Source organism: Cupressus sempervirens, chromosome 5 (assembly GCF_028749045.1).
Source record: "Cupressus sempervirens isolate cs-2001-9-10 chromosome 5, ASM2874904v1, whole genome shotgun sequence".
NCBI classification, from domain to species: domain Eukaryota; kingdom Viridiplantae; phylum Streptophyta; class Pinopsida; order Cupressales; family Cupressaceae; genus Cupressus; species Cupressus sempervirens.
In genome coordinates, this window is record NC_143122.1 from 975,326,049 (window position 1) to 975,341,869 (window position 15,821).

General features: G+C 34.3%; 1 protein-coding gene across 1 annotated transcript; it reads left to right on the forward strand.

Moving 5' to 3' along the window:
- Positions 1 to 7,496: 7,496 nt before the first annotated feature.
- On the forward strand, positions 7,497 to 14,889 carry LOC149559204 (protein NUCLEAR FUSION DEFECTIVE 2-like). Its single transcript, XM_089833127.1, has 3 exons — positions 7,497 to 7,623; positions 7,717 to 7,793; positions 14,165 to 14,889. Exons 1-3 carry the CDS (start codon positions 7,543 to 7,545, stop codon positions 14,610 to 14,612), a joined length of 606 nt encoding a protein of 201 aa, XP_089689253.1. The 5' UTR covers positions 7,497 to 7,542; the 3' UTR covers positions 14,613 to 14,889.
- The last annotated feature ends 932 nt before the right edge of the window (positions 14,890 to 15,821 follow it).

Sequence of the window (15,821 nt, forward strand, 5' to 3'; positions counted from 1 at the left end):
ACTGTTGCTGTAGTACTATTACAGAAAAATGAAGAAGTTTATGAGTAGCCTATTGCATTCTTCAGCAAGTCTTTGCAAGTAGCAAAACTTAAGTATGACATCAATGAAAAATAGGCATATGCACTAGTGAAAGGAGTTAAGGCTTTTAGATGTTACTTAATGAGAGCTATTGTCATTGATTTTGTTCCTACTGCTACTATGAAGGACATCTTTTCACAACAAGAGATATATGGCAAGAGATGTAGATGGATTAATAGGATACAAGAGTTTAACATTGATATTTAGATTACTAAACTGGTTAGGGGTCAAGGTTTGGCTAAATTGATGATAGAAGCTAATCTAGAGGCAAATCAAATTAATCAACTTGATGATAGTTGCAAAGACAATCCTTGTGATATGGATATCTCTAACTAGTACAAAGACATAATTTATTATTTACAAAACATGAAATCTCCATTAGAGCTAACAGATAACTGGAAAAGATCCCTCAAGTTGTAGGCTATAAGGTATGTTATAGTGCAAGGTCAATTATGGTGGAGGAATATGGAAGGGGTACTTTTGAAGTGTGTAGATGAAAATGAATCTAAAAGGATCCTAAAAGAAATGCATGAAGGTGTATGTGGTGGTCACTATATGGAAAAAAACTACTACCCATAAAATCTTGAGAGTTGGTTTTTGCTGGCCTACACTCTTCAGAGATACTCATGAGTTCATAAAAGTTTGTGATGCTTGTCAAAGGTTTGGTGGAAGTTAAAATTCTCTGGGAATTTTTCATTAAGACCAGTTGAAGTGCAGGCACCTTTTCAACAATGGGGAATTGATTTTATACGTGAAATCACAAATAAATCTAGTGTTGGTCATTCATGGATCTTAGTAGCCACTGATTATTTCACCAAGTGGGTTGAGGCAGTCCCTACTAAGAATGCAACAAGTAAGGTGGTGATTAATTTTATTTTAAATAATATTGTGACCAGATTTGGATGCCCATAGAAGATTGTAACAAATAATGCTATGTGTTTTAGATCAGAGGAATATAAAAATTTTTTGCAAGAAATATGGCATTACATAGTACACATCATCACCCTGTCATCCTCAAGGGAATGGTTAGGAAGAATCAAGAAATAAGAGTATACTAAAGGTTATCAAAAGAATTCTAGGGGAAAACAAGAAGGCGTGGGATTCAAAGTTGCCATTAGCTCTATGGGTTGACAGGGTTACTATGAAAAAGGCCATTGGATGTGCCCCGTTTGATCTAGTTTATGGTATACAGGCCAGACTTCCACAAAATAACCTAAAGGAGATGTATAAATTTGTTCAACTATATGAAGATGACATCATTGATGAAATGCAACTCAGAATGGATGATATCTTGAAATTAGAAGAAGCGAGGAGAGAGTCTTCTATTAAAAATGCCAAGTTACAATCACAAATGAAGCATTTATATGACAAAAGAGCCAGTGGCAAGAAATTTGAAATAGGTGACATGGTATTGATGTGGAATGCTAGAGTGGAACATAAAGGAAAACATGGTAAATTTGACCCAATCTAGCTTGGCCCATATAACATTCGTGATAAAAATGGAGAAGATTCATATTTTCTGAAGGATTTAACTGAAGGTATTCTTGAATTGCCAATTCATGGACAATTCTTGAAGAGGTACTTTTCTTAAAAGTATCTGTTTTCCATGAACAATAGTTTTAGGGTTCTTGGTTTTCCTATACATTTTGTATATTTTGTAAATCCCTGTGTAGTCTGTTTTCTTGTTTCTATGTGTTGCTTTGTGCTCTCTAAAGAAGTTGTCATTTCCCTATACCAAGTATGTGGTCTGCTCTCCCAAAGATTCTAAATTCTTACATAGACTCAAGTAGTCTATCATCCCTAGACAGAGTCATTGTTGTTCTGATTTTTCACAATGCAAAAATTATGGAAAAATTTAGTGAAAAATCATTTGAATCTTAAAATCTTGCAAAATAGGGTTTTGTTCCTTATATTTTGAGAATCCTTAGATTTCCCTAGTTCATAGCCTGGTCTTTGTGTCTTTGAAATTCTATTAAATTCTCAAGGTTTTTCTTCAAAGGATTTCTCAGAAACCCTAGTGCCATATCTTTTTTTACCCTTGTTTTGAAAAACCCTCGAAATAGTTTTTCATGAAAATGATTTTGAAAATATATCATTTTACCCTAAGGTTGGGCCTACATGAGCATGGTTTTATTAAAAGCTCATTTTAAAAAACTTATTGACCATATTATTTTATTGAGAAATGCCCAAAGTATTATTAATTCTGTGTGACCATTGATCTTGTTCAAATCAACAAATATCGCATTCTCGCAATGTTCAAATGTAAGGCTTTTAAATAAAGCGGGCAAGCGGTTTTTGGACACGTAGCAAGGTGGGGTCGGGAGTTCTTAGTATATGTTGTGGTGTACCAAATTGAAAAGTGACTGCTGATATGTACTGCCAGTTGTGCCGTTAAGGAGGTTTCCCTGCCAGATGTGATCGAAGTTTGGTCAACCATAGATCCTTCAAAGATCAAGGGCTGGCACAAGCCCACAATAAAGAACTGTTCGTTCAATAAGGAATGCAGGAATGTACCTTTGTGCCACATGTCATACTGGGGCCGAGATTAGGACAAGAAACTAAGTTGTGCCATGCTGTATGCCACATATGCTTAGCTGGAAGTACTTATGTTATGGGCATGAAAAGTTTCAGAGATTAATGCAGTAGTCAGATTGGTCAAAGAATAAGAATTGAAAGCAGTCATTTCATTGGCCCAAGTAGATGAAGCAACCATAAAGTGTAGATTTTTTCTTACACTGTTGATCTTGTCTTGATCAACATAGGGCGCTTGCCCGCATTGGGAACTTGAATGAAGTTTAAGGAATGCGGGTATGCGCCATGCGGACATGTGTCCATGATGACGTCAATTATTCATTCGTTCAGGAGGTGATATGGGACCCGCTTGTGTGGAGGTTGTCAGAAGGCAAAGACTCCCATAGAGCTTTCCCATTGGTCAGTGCAACTGAGTGGGTATTATTCATTTCAAATTTGGTATGATCGTTGATTTTGTTCTGATCAACGAATGTCGCTTACTCGCAATTTCAAGGTGCAAGAAATTTAAGGAATGCACGTAAGCAGTAATGCATGTGACCATTTTTTTTCTATAAAATTTGTTGCTTGTTGAATTAGAACCACCTGATGTGGTGAAAATCTATGGATGAAATTTAAAGCTGATTGCAATTTGGAGGTAACGGTTACTGAGAGTTAAATATGGTGCAAAGCTCATTCGTGTGATTTCAGTGCTCAAATATAATCTACAATCTCACCATTATTTGAACTATAGAATTGTAAGAAATTAATAGAGCATAAAGAAGTTTCAGAGCCAGGGCACATAAATTTTATCCAACGATTCAGAGAGTTACAACAGGAACTATACAGAGAAGAGGTGTAAATTTAATGTTGCTAATGAAATTGCAATCAAATTTAGATATATTTTCATCTGATTTGACTTCTCCAACAATTGTAAGGATGAATTGAATGTATTTGGAGGTGGTTGAAGCAATTGTTTTTCTAGCAACTGCACAATGTTGAATTTCACAGCAAAGCAAATGTGGCATGTTGAGATCAGATTTTGGAGCCTCGGTACAGATTGTGAAGATTTCTTGATATTCCTTCATGAGATATTTGCATATTTTTAAGTGGGGATATATCAGATATTTTCGCATCATTTATGGTTTTCAAAGTGCAGGTAGATGAGGAAGTTCAGTTTCAACAACTCTAGATTGAAGACTCTTTTAGCGGGATACATGTCAAATTCAGATTAGTGACCCAAAAAGATTTTCTCTCCTATATATCTTCCTTTTCTGCTTATTGTAAGGGTTCCAATTCTTTGAAGATTTTAGGTGGATTGTGAGACTAGTTTGGTTCCAATTTCTTGAGTTTTCTCATAGTTGTGATACCAAATTTTCTCAGTATTCTCCTGTTATGAACAACATATTATATCTCTTTTGAAGCATTACATATTATACAGTCATTCTTGGTGTTCTCTTCTGAATTTTTATATACAGATGATGTATTATTTTCAATGAAATTAATGCAAAGAGTTTAACCTTCTTAGTTTCATTCTGATTCTCATCTCCTGCTTCTATTACTTGCAATGTTTTGTGCTTAAGAACTAAGGTCTTGAACTTAGGTGCAACCCCTTAAGGTTGTATATTAGGATGAATTTTCTGTTGGAACAAAGAAGCAAAGTAAATGCTTGTTTATATTGATAGGGTTGCAGGTTACACCAGAAGGATTTTACAATAAGTATGAGAGTTGTTATGAAGACGGATGTCTGTTTGCAAGCAAATAGATAGATCACATGCCTGAATATATGAGTATAATTTAGGTATCCATCTGCATGTTAAGGTTTAGTTGATGCCCAATGAATAAGGGACTGGTCAGCTTGATGGATGCATGTTCTTTGTTGTTGCATACCTAGGTTGTGCTAAGATACAAATCTTAATCGAATATCTTTCCTTTGTGTTTAAGAATTAAAAGAGTTTTCCCTCAGTTTATCAAGTTCATGTGCTATGTTAAGTAGCTATTTCATCCATGGATGTTTGCATAAACATAGAAGATTAAGGGATTTTATCTGTTTTCTAGATTTAGTTGTATGCCTTTACACTAGTACCATATAAAGAGTCAGAGGTCCACCCACCTAGGTCTAACAGAGCCTAAAGAAGAAGAAGGATTTATCCTTATAGTTGGCCCAAGACTGCAGTCAAGTGCATCCATCATAGGAATTTCCTAACCTTAGATGTATTGGTTTGGTTTCTTGGTTATTTCCAAAACTGTTAAATCAGGAGCCAACACACCTCATGATGACATCTAGGTCGAAAGATATTGACCATCAAAGTTTCTCACTTAAAATTTCCTGGGAATAAACATGTCAGAAGACATTAAAGTGTGTTTGGTTTTGGCTTTGAAAACATGTCAAACGATCAATTGGAGGCACAAAAACTAGGGTATTAGTTCACTGTCATGTGGAGAGTATGAATCTGTGATTTAGGCTTATGATGAATAACTAGGCTAATTTGGCAGGTGTTCAAAGTTGGGTACTTGGATTTGCAAAATTGGGAACACTAGTAGAATAATGATTTTTGCAAATGGAATGGACCTGGGATAGTGTGCAAATGGATTTGTCAAGACTTAAAAACTAGCATACTTGAAAAGTTTTTAGAGTATAACATAGTGGTACAATCCATTTGGCTCAAATTATCATGGATTTAGGGTTATGACATCTCGAATAGGGCTATCGATCAATCTACACTTTTGGACACCAATGAAACTTCATAAATTACATTTGGAATCACATTTGAAAACTAGGCAAATGAATTCATCATAGGCTCAAATATAGAACATAAAATGTATTTGACCCCTAGAATCTAACGCAGAAGGAATTTTCTCAATTCGGTCAACTAGCTCAAAGTTATAACTGGTCAAACAGGGCTTCCTAGAATTCTAAGTAGTATGCATCAACATGACAACAGTAAACAACCAACTTTGAGGGATTCAAAACCTAGTCAAAACATATCGAAATGACTTGAAATCTGAAACATAGGTACTCTGATATGCATACTAAACATTCCTAAAGTAGTGAGTCATGAAACTTAACCGGGTGCAAGATATTCAATTGCAAACTAGGCTTCCTGTCATTGTTTGACACTTCAACAAAAATATAGATTTGAACAATACTCAAAATGGAACCTTATGAAATGATTCAAAATGATAATTTATCATCATGGAACACATACATATACTGAATGCAAGGTGTTAGAAACATAAAACACTTCATAAACTTGAAAGTGACAGTCGGGTACACATGCATAAAAAACACTTATAGGGGCTCAATTAGACTCAAAATTTAGAATGGTACTCAAAATCAGGGCTTCAATTTTGAGTCCCAACAATAAGTACCAAGCATAATGTGCTCATTCTACCCATTTGTTGATTTGTTTAAGTGATTATGCTACATATAATGTTATACTAGTAGATTAGTTCTATTTTATTCTTTACTAATTGTATCAAGTAATTTTGGCCTCAAACATGTGTATCTAGTACTCCCTAGTGTAGATCTAGTTATCTTTTAGATGTACATTGGAGTCATCATAGGTTTCTAGAATAATTTTATATATTTTTAGGAGAAGTCTGTAGATCAATCTCTTTTTCTTCTTTCCATAGTTTGTGTGATTCACAACTTTGTAACATAAAGTGGCATCTCCTCCTCTTTGGTCTAAGAATTTTATATTTTGATAATGTTTCTATCTTTGGATTGATGTCCATGTGCGGTTGGTCGACATGTGCATTATTTGGCATTTGTGTTCTCTAGATCGACATCTCCAACTCTCTAGACTAGGACTCTATAGGAAGTTTACCCTACAATCAACGCATGTGTTCTATGGATCGTCACTTGCCTTCTTTGGAATCTCTACCTGCTTTGGTTCTATGCCTAATTTAGTTTGCTTCTTAGGTTTGAATGTCAGGTTGTTTGTGTATACTTCTTGATGATTTTATTAGATGATTTTTAGCCTATTTAAATGAACGTGCATGATTAACCATTGTAGTAATCGTTTTGAATTTGGTATTAACATGAATCTTTACTAGCTAGATAGTCTTCTTTATTTATTTTCCACAAGTTATTGCTAGCTTGACCTTTGGTAGTTCAGTAGACATGGTCCGAGCTTTTGAAGGGCCATTTTATAAATATGTGTATTCCATTCCGAGTGTGTATTCAGGTTGTCTTGGAACTTTTAGAAATGTTTTAAGTCTTTTGCCTGTGCACGATCAAATAACAATATCATAGTATGTTTGTATTTTTGTTTGTCCAATGTTATAAATGCATTTATATTCATGATGTTATATCTATATTTTTCTTTTAAATCGTTTAGTACACATTTGACCCTATGTTTCAAAAATTCTTTAGCAAGACATACATTTACTTAGCTAGGTAATTTCATAGACTATAAAAGTTCTTTTCCTTCTCTTTTTATGTCCATTTGGTTGTAGTCATAGGAATAGAGAATAGGGATGTAATATTGGGAATAGGAATGACTATTCTAATAAGAACTATTTTTTGGAATGGGTATAAACTCATTTTAGAGGCAAAATGAGAATATGTACGCCTATTCCCTATTCCAATTGACAAACCAAACGGAAAATAAAAAATGTATTCCAATTTTTCTATTCCTATTCCAAGAACCAAACAAGGCAAGGCAAGGAAAACATGTTGAAGATGAAAAAGGGAGGGAAGAATTGAAAGAGGGGAAATTACAAGGAATAAAACAGAAAGAAAAAAGGGTTAAAAAAGAGAAGCCTTACACACCGCCATGTTACTTCTCATTTTCACACGGATTTGTAAAATAACCACTTTCTGTCAAGGTGGCCAATAGCTAGCCGACCTATGTACTGTATTCCATATTGGTATTCATATAACACTATTGCATTCTGCAAGGATCATTGAAATCAAAGGGTTTATATAACAGCGGCTGGTTGGATTTTGATATGCGGCATTTGATTATTCAGAGCAAGATGGCGTTCACTGCACAGTTACTGGCATTTTCTATGTTGCTCATGATTTCACAGGTGTTATGTATTTGTTGTTTGCAGAATTAGTTTTGTTGTGATGCGTGGAATTAGGTCGTACTCTTTAACAGTGAGTTGGGTTATCAATTGCAGGCATACTCCACTGTTGAGCAGTTTGCAAATGAGGTAGCAGATGATGCCGCTATCAAGGCATTGCAAACAGCAATCAGGTGGGGCTTTCTTCATTTTGTATAATTAATCAATACATAATGCAACCCATGAAATTGTTTCAGGAAAACAATAGTCTTTGGCATTTTTAATTATACTGTGACGTCTTGCTTTTCTAAAGACACAATCATAAAACGGGGCTTCTTATGTCAAGGCACTGAAACTATATTATATTGGATAATGGTGTCAGCATGGTTCAAGTTGAAAATCTGAGAATCACAGTAGCGTCGAACTAGGGTAAATTCTACAGATAACCCAATTCGACAAATCTTAGGATCGGCGTTTAAACTTATACCAAGGTCCACACTATAGCAAAGGCCCTGAATTTTCAAGGAAGAGAAAAAAAAAAAATTAACCCTCAATAGCAAAATAGTGAACAAATTCTGTCCCAGATACCTTAATTGAAAAACTCCTGAACGATTCTGTAGATCTTATCGCAGTTATCCTTGTATTGGATATACCATTCATTAATCAGAACCCATCAAGCTGAAAGTCAAGAAGAAAGTTTATTAGCATCAAGCTTGAATTTGGAATTTGTCGGTAGCAGATTTGTCACTGTGATGTTTGCTTGAAGAGCAATGATAGTCACAGTGACAATTGGAAGATACACAATGGAATAGCAGTTTTCCTCTGTTTGAGAAGGCAGCACCCTTGTAGGATCATATTTGAGGTTTTGTCATATTTTAACCAGAAACAAGAGGGATAAACTGAACAAAAATAACCTACAGAACTATTAGTTGTAGACACATGAATATTAACTAGGATTTCACAAACTTTAACAAACATAAAGAACGATCATCAAAATGTTAGAAAATACATTCCTTGATTCATATGATGAACAAAATTAATAAGATTTATGCAATTGTAAGAACACTTGAAAATGACATGCGAACTCACCTATTACGAAATAAGATATGTCAATGCACTTTGACCTAGATACTGAGATTATGATTGCATCTATTTGCACATGCTGCACAGCTTCTCAACGATCCAGCGAATGACCAATTGTTTCTATGATGACACAGAGAGATCACTGATCTAACATATGAGAAATCAGTAATGATAACTCAGAAATACATCTAGAACATATAAATGGAATGCAACCTTTATTAACCTTGTGAAATTGTAGAACTTGGAAATCCTTCTCTACAGAGTTGAATTCAAAAAAATTCTGTTTTTCTTTCAGTTCTGCTCCAAACAGAAAAGGAGCGAAAAGAAAAATGCAACCCTTCAGAAAAAGAAATCCTTTTAGATTCAAGAACATAACCTTTATCCACGACTAACTCAGAACCAACTCATAACTTCTTTTTTGGCTTTTACAAGATATGTAAAATTTTATAAGCCTTTTTAATGATTGTACATCTCCAACTTTAAAAAAAAAATGTTTTAAATAAGTTGAAATAATCCATTTCATAATATAATGTTAGGTCTTCAGTCTGAATTTGACTAGTATCTGCCTGTAAAGGCATTCTGTTGAATACTTGGCTCGCACTAACTGTAGTCATTTGTGTGCAAGAGTATTTTGTTAAACATATTCATTTGTTTCCCTCATTTCACTTAGACAAATTGCAAATTCAGACGTTTTTTCAAAACTTGCTCTTATTGCTTTAACAGTTCACAGGTCTCGTATGCAATTGCCAGCTTCTCACTGTGCTGGCAGACAAATAATTCTGTGTCCTTCACTTCCATACCATTAGGTAAATGTCTTGACCTTTGAAAACACCTAACTGTTTTTATCTCTAAAGTCAATTTCTCCAGTTTACATAGATAGCTTGTGTCTCTTCTGTACGAAAAACATGCGTCATTTTATGGCACTCAATACAACAATCACCATGGATGCTTTTTATTCCTCTATCTTTCATCTATCTTCCTACCATTTGAAAGTCAATTACCTACAAACTTAAATATTGTCAAGTTTTCTATAGAGAAAAAGCAAACATTACCATATAACCATCACTGGTTTAATTGGAGTTTTGGTGATGAGGTTTAGAGCATCCTCAAGTTAGCCAGTCATGGACAATAAGGTCCATCATATACAAATAATGCCCCATGGAAGGTTTCATATGAAATTATTCTTGACTCATATTGACCAAGTGTTTTCGCCTTATTGTCAGCAAATCTGAAATATGAATTGCATGACTCTAGCCTAAATTTGTTGCTTGTGAAAATGGAGAAGGCCAAGGTAGCCAGTTCTGTTGTCAAATCATAGACTAACATGAATCACTTTATTTAGATTATCCATGACATCAAGTGCCTGTCCACAAACTGGACAGTTAATAATTATTTCCTTGCCTCCATGATTGGTAACAAGGTTAACAAGCTCCTCCGAATCAGCTACACCATCCCCATCAACATTTGCTTGTTTAAATTTTTTTGTTTAACTTCTGACTTGCCATTTTATTTCTAAAAGCCCTGATCAAGTCAGAGAATTCTTCTAATGAAGGCTTCCGATCATCTTTTCAATATGCAATGGCAGGAAGGTAATATATTAAACTGTTCTCCATGACTTGTGTCCTGGGTACTATAGGAAACCATGGTATTACCTACAACTTTATTTGTATTTGGACCATATAATTTAAGAGCTTCACTAGTATAATCTACATCAATAATGAAAATATCACTTAAATTAAATTCACAATAGCTGACAAGGCTATTCTTCAGAAGCCTCTTGGTCTCGAAGACTGAAATCCATATAATGCTTGGGTTGCTTCAAGTTCGACCTTTATCTCAGATCTCCAAACAGGCTTCTCTGTGCTTGCAACAAAGCATTCAATGAGAAGAAGACAACTCTTATAGCAGGGCCATAAATAATTTGCACAAGAACCTTTTTTCTCAACCATGCTTATAATATGTCTTGGTAAGATCACTTGGCATGAACTTAAATCATAGATGCAATCCAGGGCCTGACAGGAGGAGTTCATATCTAGCCATCTTACACCAGAAGACAGTCGTATTAGAATATTCTCTATTTTTAAAGTTTCTTTTTAGTCTGCTATTCTTAGCATTTCTTAGTTGCTTTTTTAAATGATCATCTTATTTTAAGTTGTTACTGTTTTTAGTCTTGCTATTTTTAACGCTTTAGTCTTGTATCTTTATTAAAGGAGCCTTGGTCTCCTTAGTTAAATACATTGGATTACATTGAATATTTGAATATGGTATCAGGGCGGGTCTGAGTATGACTCCCTCATGGGAGAGCCCAGGTTCATGAAAAAATAATTGAAATTAATTTTCTGGAGTCTGTTACAGACCTAGCTAGGGTTACTGGAAATCTGTAGGTTTGTTTGCTGATCTTCAGAAGTGTGTATGTGATGTGATTTTTTTTAAACCTGAAGTGATTTTTTTTTCGTGCAACAATTTTTTCAGGTCAAAAGCCTGTCATTTTTGCCCTCTGTATTTCGTATGATTTCTGCTGCCATTTTCGTGCTTTTAGGCTGCATTTTACCAGTCCACAATTTTCCACTCCTAACCATGCGCTTTTGTCTGCGCCTCTTTTTTTCAGTATTTTGTGGGCACACATATTTTGTAGCTATAGTTTCTTTTAACCCAAAACCCTAAGTCTGAATCTCCAGATTTCAGAAGTTAGGTTTTTTTTTTTTGGAAATCAGGTTTTTTAACTCTTAAACTGAGAAGGGTTTTTCTCATTTTTCAAAAAAGCTCTTTTTTTTTGGGTATATTCTAGGAAGAACCCTCATCGGGTTGAGGTTATCGTTTTTTTCTCCATTAAAAAATTATATTGGGGATTTTAAAATTTTTATAATTTCCTTTCCTCAAAAAATTTGTAGGATTTAATTTTTTTTTCCTTCAAGTTTTTTGGTGGTTTTATAATTTTCTCCTTCAAAAATTAAGGTTTTTGCCCCTGTATGACTTGGCTAGGGCCTCTGTAGTTTAGGAGGGCTCTATTGTTTCTATAAAGGTTTTACCGTTTTTTCCTTAAAAGCTAAAAACATTGTTTTCTATAGGCAAAAGCCTGCAACACAACAGTAAAATTGGGAGCCTCATGTGGGAGGTCTTGCATTCGAATCTACTTGAGCTAACACATAATAATAATTGATCTCAACAATTAATAATAGAAAAATAATAAATAGTCTAGGCTTTGTTTTGTATTCTTGGATTCTGTGCCAACTATTTGTTTGGTCTTGATCAAATTTTAACCTTAAAAATCATTTCTGCTTTTTGTAATTCGTGAGGTTGCATGCGATTTTCTGCTAGGGATTCTTGTTTAGGGTTTTCACCGTTTTTATCCCGAAAAAATGATGCTTTGTAAACTTCAGTTTTAGGGTTTTGTGACTATTTATAGGCACCACCTCATCTTCGTTATGAGGGATTGGTGTATTTATTTATTAATTATAAATTATAAGGCATGTAGGGAGATAGTAGTGCTTTCATCTTCGAATCCTCATTCTTAGGTTTTTGAAATTTATATTAGATTCTTTTGTGAATCTTCTTCTTCAACCTCATTCTTTTGATTGGAAGTTCTATGCAGGAATATATAGTACATGCTTCAGAATGTATGGCACATTATAATTGTAATAAATTTGGGCAAGTTAGGACCTAAACATGCTGCAGGAAGTATGAACACGTGGACAAGCAAAACAGGGTGTGTAATATCTCACAGTTCACCTTCTCAAAGGTGACTTATGATAGTTACACACTAAAATATTGCCCAGAGGTACTAGTCCATAGAGCAATATGTTAGCATCCTTTTGTTTGGTACAAATATCGCCAGAGGTACTTGATTGGTTTGTCGCATAGAGTGCAATGTTTTGTGTTTTAGCTTTTTCCCAAGGCCTTGTGATTGTCTACAAAAGATTCATAAGCTTCAGTAAATACAGTGGCATATCCTTGTTCATGATTTTGTTCAACATTAATATCTACCAAATTTTTTTCCTCTGGAGCTCTTCCATGTATTCCCTATGGGAGCAAAAGTAAACTAACATTTCCAGTTTTGTCAGGTACTGAAATTTTTTCAAATCCAATAAGCTGACAGAATGCCAACTACTGTAATCTCTACAGCATTTTTTTTGCCAGGATGTGAATTTCTCTGGATACTCATTAGTTTTAGATGAAACTGAATTGCCATCATCTTAACACTACAATTTTTTTCTTAAATGTCTATAGCTCAATTATTTTGTTTCTATAGTGGGTTTGGCAAATTGCAACTAGCGCAACTATAATATGGTACACACAATTTTAAGGTGCTAATTTTACGCAACCAAGCCTAATATGGGAGATAACACATCTTTTGTCTTCTAGTAAGTTCTGACCTCTTGTACTCTTTGCTCTTTCCTTTCAGCCATGTTTGTAACCCTAAATGGATAAAGACCATGTGAATTTTGGTTTTAATATTACCAATGTTTCCTTTCTCTGATTTGGAGTTGAATTCATCAGTTATTAGCAAGGCAAATAAATAAATTCCGAAGGCCTTTGGATTTCAAAACCAGGAAAGTACTATACATGATCAGTTTATTTTTCATTTTTTTAAATTTCACTGACTAATCCCAGAAGAATCTTGTCAAGATAAAAGATATTAGCAAAATATGCAGGCCTTTCTTAAGTTATTAGCAAAATATGCAGATCATTCTTCAGTTATTAGCAAAATATGCAGATCATTCTTCAGTTATTAGCCAGGTACATATATAAATAAAATTGGAAAGTCTTTGGTTTTCAATACTGGGAAAGTACACACATGATCAGTTCATTTATTTTTATTTTTTAATTCACTGATTAATCCCAGAAGAATCTTGTCAAGATAGAAGATATATGCAAAATAATGCAGATCATTCTGTTGATTCTGCAACAGCCAGAAGACAAAACCAGAGCCTCTAGATGTACAGAGATGTTACGCTGATGTATTCAGTATATTCCCTGTACCAAAAACAAATCTCAGTATTTGTTTGTTGATGAACTGGCATATCGAAAGTATTATCACAATTCTTCATCCCTAGCAAAGGTGTCTACTAACAAAGTACAGTTACAATTCTGTGACTCTAGCACAGCTGTTTTCATTGTTCAGTAAAGTGCCCGGCATTATTTCATTTTTTGTGTATTATATTTTTTCCTTTCTAATATCTGGTTTAAGATTCAGAAGTTGGATAGTCTTGACTTGTTGAAAGACAGTGTCATTAATGATTTGCCTTTCCTGTGTTTCATACGGGTTTTCTTTGTAGTTTATTTCGATGGGATTGTGAAGAAGCATATATATTTACATTTGTAGTTATTTTTTTTCATATTCAGCTTTGTTCTTTCTCAAATAAATAATCTCATTATGGTACATGGTTGTTCATGAAGAATGAAACGATACATGAGAATTACTCTTATACTACATGGATTTGGTTTGTAGGTCTTTTAATGTGTATTGTACTTGAATTAATAGGTATCAGTTTAAGGACCAGACACTGCTGATGCTTGCAATGACCCATGGCTCATATTCATTATCCAACAATGGGGCTTTGAGTGTTCTTGGGTACAATATTATTCAAACTGCTACATCTCTTCACTATTTGTTGAATAATTCTGCTATTGGAAAGGGAGATTTACATGCCAAGATAACTGAATTTTCCAATTGCAATGCTCTATCAAAAGATGCTGTTGATTTACGACTGCATGATTTGATTAGAGTGGCACCCAAAGTTGATCCTAACAAACAAAGTATTCTATGCGAATGTTACCGGGCTCTGTTTGGAGCCATTGGTGCCGATGCTAACCTTGATGTTGCTAAAGGGATATTTTGGAAAAGGATTAGTTGGAAAGGCCCGAAATTCTTGCAGAACCGTCTTAAACAAGGAGGATTTCACTTGAAATCACAGGGAAATATTGAATAATTTTTCCATTGTAAATAATAGTTTTCTTGTGGGTCAGCAGGTGTAGATACTTGGGCAGCAGAGAAGCTTTTTTTATGGACATTAAAGACCTTGATTTCTGTTGATCTATTCATTCTCGTGTGTGAGTAGGTGCACATCAATGCTCAATGGATTTAGAACTTTTCTCAAGAACATTGAACATCTAGCCTTTTGTTAACTTTTATAATTAACTAATATGTTTAGTACTGGGAAAGTCAACAGCTAATTATGCAAATGCATTCATTTGTGGATCTGGTAATGCATGAGTTTGATGGAAATTGTTGTTTGCTGAAACATGTCTTTGAAACTATTTTCTTTTCTTGAATTCTTTGGCCATTTGAATAATTGGGTATAAAATGTATTGCTTTAGGTAACAAGAAGCATGCTGTAGAGTCTGGAGTGTACTTGGATTAAATAGTTGATAATCAAGAAGGATATCTGTAGTGTATGGTTGTGTACCTTTAGTAGCAAAGGCAATTTTGCTAACTTGGTTAAATTGCTGATAATCAAACCAGTAATCTGTAGTGCGTTGTTCTGTACTTTGACTAGCAAAGGCAAGTACTTTTAGTTGAGGATTAAGGTAGGCTATCATTCTTTTCTTTCAATTTTTTTTTAAATTTAAGTAGAATTGCTTTTCTTTTAAGATACAAGATATTCATCAAACTTTAAAAGCTATGATTAGAAGGAAATGGTCTGCTTTTGAATGTCCAGTCTTTAAAAAGTGTGCCACAGAAAAGAACATGTGACATGTGCATCGGTAAGATTGGCTGTAGAGAGAGAGTGTAAAGCTATTTTTGGCCTCAATTGTGCGTTATTCCTAATTTCCTGGATTAGTTTGATTAAACTTTTGACTATGTAAACACGTTTTAGAAATTTTTACTATTGTTGGAATATAAAAACTTCAATCAAATATAGGCCACCATTTTTTTAATAAAGTCTCGGTTTTCTTGAGTATGGTTGAGAAACAGGGAGAAATGGACACACAAACTTGACATACCTATCAAGTCAAAAATATGTTCGACTGCTATTGCTTAAATTTAATCTTAAATGGTCGTAATGGAGTCTGTGTTTTCATACACACTATAATTTATTCTCATTTGATGTATTTTATACTATTTGTTGTTTTCAGACTCTTGTTTAGTGTATACATTGTTGGTCAGTACTGGATAGCTGTTTATTCTTTCTCATATA